The sequence below is a fragment of the Nannospalax galili genome, unplaced genomic scaffold (assembly GCF_000622305.1).
Source record: "Nannospalax galili isolate Female #2095 unplaced genomic scaffold, S.galili_v1.0 scaffold886, whole genome shotgun sequence".
Lineage (NCBI taxonomy): Eukaryota > Metazoa > Chordata > Mammalia > Rodentia > Spalacidae > Nannospalax > Nannospalax galili.
The window spans coordinates 2,758,167-2,764,554 of NW_008355971.1; the positions used below are offsets into that span (position 1 = coordinate 2,758,167).

The window sequence follows — 6,388 nt, forward strand, 5'->3', positions numbered from 1 at the left end:
GCTAAACAAGCTGCCCTCCAAATTGACTCAATCTTGGTCACCACACTAATTGACCCAGGTGACCCAAACCTCCCTGAAAAGCCCAAATGCACTGGGGAGGACCTGAAATGGATAAAGGGACTGCCGAGGACCCAATGCCTGGAAGGATGGTGGAGGCCAGCAGAAGGGAAGCTGATCCTCCTGGAAAAATTAGGAAAACATATGTTGGCAAAGATACGCCATTCTTCCCACATGGACATCAAGAGGATGCAGGACTTAATTCGACATGCTGAGGTAAAAATCAAGGACACTAATTAAGATTAAAGACACTGTCAATGGCTGTAATGCTTGCCAACTCACTAATGTGGTGCCAAATATTAGAAACCCAGGAATCAGACTTCGAGGGAGAAAAACCTGGAGCCTATTGGGAAACGGATTTCACTGAGGTAAAATCTTGCAGGTATGGATATCGTTACTTGCCAGTCTTTGTAGATACTTTTTCAGGATGGACTGAAGCCTTCCCTACTAAACATGAAACAGCTCAAATGGTGGCAAAGAAACTGTTGGAAGACATCCTCCCCAGATATGGCTTTCCACAGATGATAGGGTCAGATAATGGACCAGCTTTTGTGTCCAAGGTAAGTCAGAGTCTGGCCACAGTTCTGGGGATTGATTGGAAACTACATTGTGCTTATAGACGCCAGAGTTCAGGACAAGTAGAGAGAATGAATAGAACTCTGAAAGAGACCTTAACTAAATTGACCTTAGAGACTAGCGGTGACTGGGTGACTTCTCCTTCCGTTTGCACTCTATCAAGTACGTAACACCCCTTACCAGATGGGATTAACCCCCTTTGAGATCATGTTTTGAATGCCCCCTCCCATTATTCCTAACCTATTGTGGGGATTGATTGGAAACTACATTGTGCTTATAGACGCCAGAGTTCAGGACAAGTAGAGAGAATGAATAGAACTCTGAAAGAGACCTTAACTAAATTGACCTTAGAGACTAGCGGTGACTGGGTGACTTCTCCTTCCGTTTGCACTCTATCAAGTACGTAACACCCCTTACCAGATGGGATTAACCCCCTTTGAGATCATGTTTTGAATGCCCCCTCCCATTATTCCTAACCTCCAGGCAGAGAAGATAACGGAATTTAAAGATCGGGACCTGTTGGATGACCTCAGGGGAATCCAATGGTCCCATAAACATGTGTGGCCTAAACTATGTGCTCTTTATGAGACAGGATCCCCTCCAGAACCTCATCAATATCGACCCAGTAACTGGGTCTACGTTAAGAGGCATCAACAAGGATCCTTAGAGCCACAGTTGAAGGGGTCCTATGTCATCCTACTGACCACCCCCACAGCCCTCAAAACGGATGGTGTAGCATCATGGGTCCACCACGCACACGTACGGCCAGCCAACCTGTTCACCGTAGAGGACTGCGCATCCCTAGCTTCAGGATGGAGAGTTTCAAAGGACCCCAACAATCCACTCAAGCTAAAGCTCACCCGATTTTCAAACTGTTGACTGTATATACTCTGTTCCCCATGATAGCCGCTCCTGCTTCGGGAAGTCTACATCAACCTATGAATCTGACTTGGGTCCTCCAAGATGTGACAGGAGGCAATATTTTGTTTCAGATCTCCCAAGTAGCACCTCCAGATACTTGGTTCCCAACTCTGCACTCCCGTTTAAATGCTTTCTTTGATTTCAATCCTAAGGGAGGCATACATCCTTACACTCTAACTAACTCTCCAGGCCCATACAGAAAACCAGGCCGGTTCTATGTTTGCCCAGGGCCTGAAACTCCAAAATACAAGTCCCAGAAAAACAGGTGTGGAGGGGATAGCACTACTTATTGTGCTTGCTGGGGCTGTAAACAATGGGACACATATGGTGGACCCCCCCCCCGAGGGAGGAGATCTTATTAAGGTAACATGAGAGCAACCGATACCCACTATCAGTCCCTCCAGAGTCTGGTGATGAAGAACATGAGATGAAGGAGTGCCCATGATTGGGCCCCCAAGGTACTAGTCAGAGCGGGGAATGAGAGACCTGAGTGACTCCATCTTGGATAAAATCTCCATGGGACTGACCCATCCCTTAACCCTGTTCCAGGAAAAACCACAAAAAAGTATACTTGGAACAGATAGAGAACAACTCCCCTGCCAACAGTCAATTAGCCAGGGACAGGAAAGTACTAAAAGTCCAGCTATCTCTTCAGATTTCCTGAAGCCAGCAGTTTATGGTTTGGCACTGGGCAATCAGATGCTTGCCAGGCTGGAGACCCCCTACTTGCTGAACTTGCTGAAATAAACCTATAAAAACCTCTGTCTCCCAAAGCAAGGGGTCTCACATCTGAGATCCACTGAGTCGGTGACAGAGTGGACCCAAGCGTAAGCTTGTAACAATAAAAGAATCCTTATGTGTTTGCATCGGTCGGCTCCTTGGTGGTCTTCGGGGTCTCGTGAACTGAGCACAACAAGTCTACAAGAAGAAAAGTCTAAACAACCAAACCGACTAGACACTAGAGTCTCTCTCTCTTCTCTCCTCCCCCCTCCCCTCTTCCGTTCCATCCCCCCTCCTCCCACCCCCTCCCCTCCCATCTCCTTCTCTCTGATGCAAATCAAGAGAAGGACAGGGAGATGCTGTCTCAAAAAGAAAAAAAAACAAAAACAAGAGAGGATTACAAAACTGAGATTACAGGACACGTCTATGCATTTTGATGCACATGAACAGTGAAGCTGAAAACTGGAGGACATGAGCTGTTTTCAAAGGCACACAGCTATTGTAGTGCTAGCGTTGTGATTCTTAGACTGTGTCACACATTGTTACATAACACAAATCAGTAATCCTGGAAGTTCTGTTACCCCAAGAACTGCTGGGAACCAGGGACTTCAGCCAAGAGAAACAAGACAGAAGCTGAAAACAGAACTGGTCAAGTAAACATCCTGTAACCCTGGGAATGAGTTGGAGAAATCATGTGAACTAAGTGTTTCTGCTTTAACCACACATCTTTCCTTCCTAGCTCAGTACCCTGGACTGTCCAAAACCAATGAGCTAACTAGAGCAAGTCGTTTCCCAGGCACTCACACGGTGGGCTTGAAATACTACTTTCCATACATTGACATTTGCCTAGAAAAACAGCAGATTGCACAGTTGGAAAAGAAAATACACAAGATGGGTCAAGAGCAACAAATTTTTTAAATTTTATTTTTACCTGATGTGTATGAGTGTTTTGTCTGCAGGGATGTAAGCACACCTATGTCGTGCAATGCCACAGAGGTCCCAAGAGGAGGGTGTCAGATCCCCTGGAACTGGAGTTATGGACAGTTGTCAGTCACCATGTGGGTGCTGGGAACCAAACCCAGGTTCTCTGTAAGAGCAGCCAGTGCTCTTCACCGCTGAACCCTGAAAGCAACTCTCTAGATAACAAGGAATCTCTCAAAACTATCAGGGTCACGTTAAGGGACTCAGGCAACAGCTTGAGGGCACCTCCACTGGCCAGCGATGAGACAATCGGAACACTGACGAAAGCAATGACACGATGAGATGTAGCAAATATTTTAATACTATATACTCATAATACTCTTAAAACAAGGTCATCTTTGAAAGGATGCTAGGAAACAAACTCAATATTTTGAAAATTGGTAAGCATATTATTATATTAACTGAGTAACCAAGTAGAAAGTGAGGCAAAGCTTCTTTTTACAGATGTAGTGCAGCTCATCAATAAAGAATGAAGGATGGGGCTGAAGAGCTGGCTCAGCAGTTAAGAGCACTGGCTGCTCTTGCAGAGGACCCTGGGTTCAGTTCCAGCATCTACATGGAAGCTTAACTGTCCTTATCTCCAGTTCCAGGTCCAGGGGATTCAACAGCCTCTTCTGGCCTCTGTGGGCCCAGCACCCACATGGCGGCTACGAATCGTCCTTAACTCCAGTTCCAGGGGAATCTGTGACCTCCGTGGCATTGCACAACATGGGTGCACTCACATACATTCTGGCAACACACTCATACATATTAAATAAAAACAATAAATAAAACATTTTTTTAATTAATAGGCGAATGTGTATTTTAAACAGTGGAAACACATGGAAATCTAAGTGCAAAAGCAGGGCTAGCAAACAGCTGCGTCCAAAACAGAGTTAGAATCTTACATTAAGGGGCAGGAGACATGGTCAGTGACGGCCCTTGCTGCTCTTGCAGAGGACCCAGGTTCAGTTCCCAGCACCCACATCTGGTGACTCACAGCTGACTATAACTCCAACCCCAGGAGATCTAACACCCTCTTCTGGCCTCTGCAGGCATCCACACACATGTGGGCATACACATACACACAGACATTACAAATAGTAAAATAGTTTTTAAAAATTATATTGAGAGAGGGTGCCTGCTCCAGTAAAAGGGGAAATAGAAAATACGGTTGACTGGTGAGAAACGAAGTCTCTGGCTGCTTTTGCTGTGACCGTGAATTCATTCCCAAGTTCCAGGCATTTTCTTAAACAGGCCTGAGACTTTGAAGGAAGTTTGCCAAACCCAGCCTCAGGCACGGGGCTCTTCTCTGACCACGTGCCTGTGCCTGAGGCTGAGGCAGTCTCACTCACCTGGGTTCTGCCTGCTGGTTTCTCTCTCCACAACCATCCAGGGCTCTTTCTCTTGCTCTAGCAAGGTGATGAGGTCTGGCTTAGAAAGGGAACTTCCCACTTAAAAGAGAAGAGATAGACTGTGTAAGATTTTAAAATAGGAACTTTTAAAACTCTGAGATATAGTTGAATTTATTACAAGAGTTTATACAGCTTGGTATGGTGGCTCATGCCTGTACACCCAGCACCTGGGGGGAAGAGGCAGGAAAATCACAAGTCACAGGCCAGCTTGGGCTACACAGTGAGACCCTTGTCTCAGAAAAACAAAATAAATAAAAAATTCTAAGAGCCAAAATGAAATTGAGAGACTTCAGAGTAAGATGAAAAAGAAACCTGAGTAAGACGACAGCGGTGAAAGGACTTGATTCAGTTTCTCCTCAGACAGGGTCTGGCCCTGTACAGGAAAGTGCAATGTACAGGGTGAGAACCACACCATCCGAGGGCCACACGGGCTAGTTCAAATTCCATCTCTGCCACTCACTAGTCATGCCACTTCACACAAGGCCCATTAAATTCGGTGCTTCAATTTTGCCATCTAAAAATAGGGTTAAAGCTGAGCACGGTGATACACACCTGTAATCCCAACACTCAGGAAGTGGAGGCAGGTGAAGGGGCAATCAGGCCATCTTAAGTTCAAAGCCAGCCTGGGCAACCTGAGATCCTGCCTCAAAACCCCCAAAACGAAGGAGGGGGAGGCGGAGGGGGAGGAGGTGGAGGAGAAGAAGAATTTTTAATGGGGTTGATAATAATACTTATTTTACAAGGTTGATACTAAGATTAGATAATATGTTCAAATACTTTGAATAGTGTCTAATGTATAGTAAAACAAACTTATTCTTTAAATTTCCATTTATTTATTTGTTTGTTACTGTAGTGCTAGGAAGGAACTAGGGCCTTGAACACGCTAGGCAAGTGCTCTACCACTGAGCTACACCCCCAGCCCTGAAAATTATTATCACTTATTTTGTCTTCTTTCACATTTCTCATCTTCATAGACTAACTCAATGAAAAAAGACAAACTTTGTAGCTGAAATGTTCACTACAGACCAAGTACAGGAGATATCTGCTGAATGGAATACAACAGGTTTTAAATGCATTCTATTTGATCTAATCGGAATGCAAACCATAAAGACTCTTTCATTCGTCTGTGTTGTGCGTATAGCATATGTACCTGTGTGGTTGTGTGCAAGTATATATGTAGGCCAGAGATCAATGTCAGGTGTCTTCTCTGATTGGCCTTCACTTTATTGTTTTTTGATTATTATTTTTATGTGAGTGTTTTACCTGAATGTATGTTAAGTACACCTGTGCAGGCAAATGCCCATGGAGGCCAGAGAGGGCATCAGATCCTCTGGAACTGGAGTTAAGGATGGTTGTTAGCTGCTATGTAGGTGCTGGGAATTGAACCTGGTCCTCTGCAAGAAGAGCCAGTACTCTTAACTGCTGAGCCATATCTCCACCCCCTCTACTCTATTTTTGGACAGGGTCTCTCACTATACCTGGAGCTCAGTGACTTAGCAAGGCTGGCTGGCTAATGAGCTCCAGGGAGCCACCTGTCTTGGCCTCCCAAGCACCGAGGAGACTGCTCCCACACCTGGGTTTTACATGAATGCTGGGACCCAAACTCAGGGACTTTACTGACAGAACCATCTCTCTAGCTACCATAGAGTTTCTTTTGATAAAATTAAAGACTGTTTTCCTTGTAGGTGGACTGAGAGAGAGAAAGAGAGAGAGAGAGAGAGAGAGAGAGAGAGAGAGAG

At 45.2% G+C, this 6,388-nt stretch overlaps 1 protein-coding gene across 6 annotated transcripts in view; it reads right to left on the reverse strand.

Annotated features, from left to right (window-relative positions):
* Positions 1-6,388, reverse strand: part of LOC103750754 (zinc finger protein 780A) — a 20,715-nt gene that overhangs the window by 9,052 nt on the left and 5,275 nt on the right. For all 6 annotated transcript variants that reach the window (XM_008853982.2, XM_029556573.1, XM_008853979.2 and 3 more), the window contains one exon: positions 4,590-4,688. In XM_008853982.2, coding sequence (XP_008852204.1) covers positions 4,590-4,688 — 99 coding nt within the window. The remainder of the gene's footprint in view (positions 1-4,589; positions 4,689-6,388) is intronic.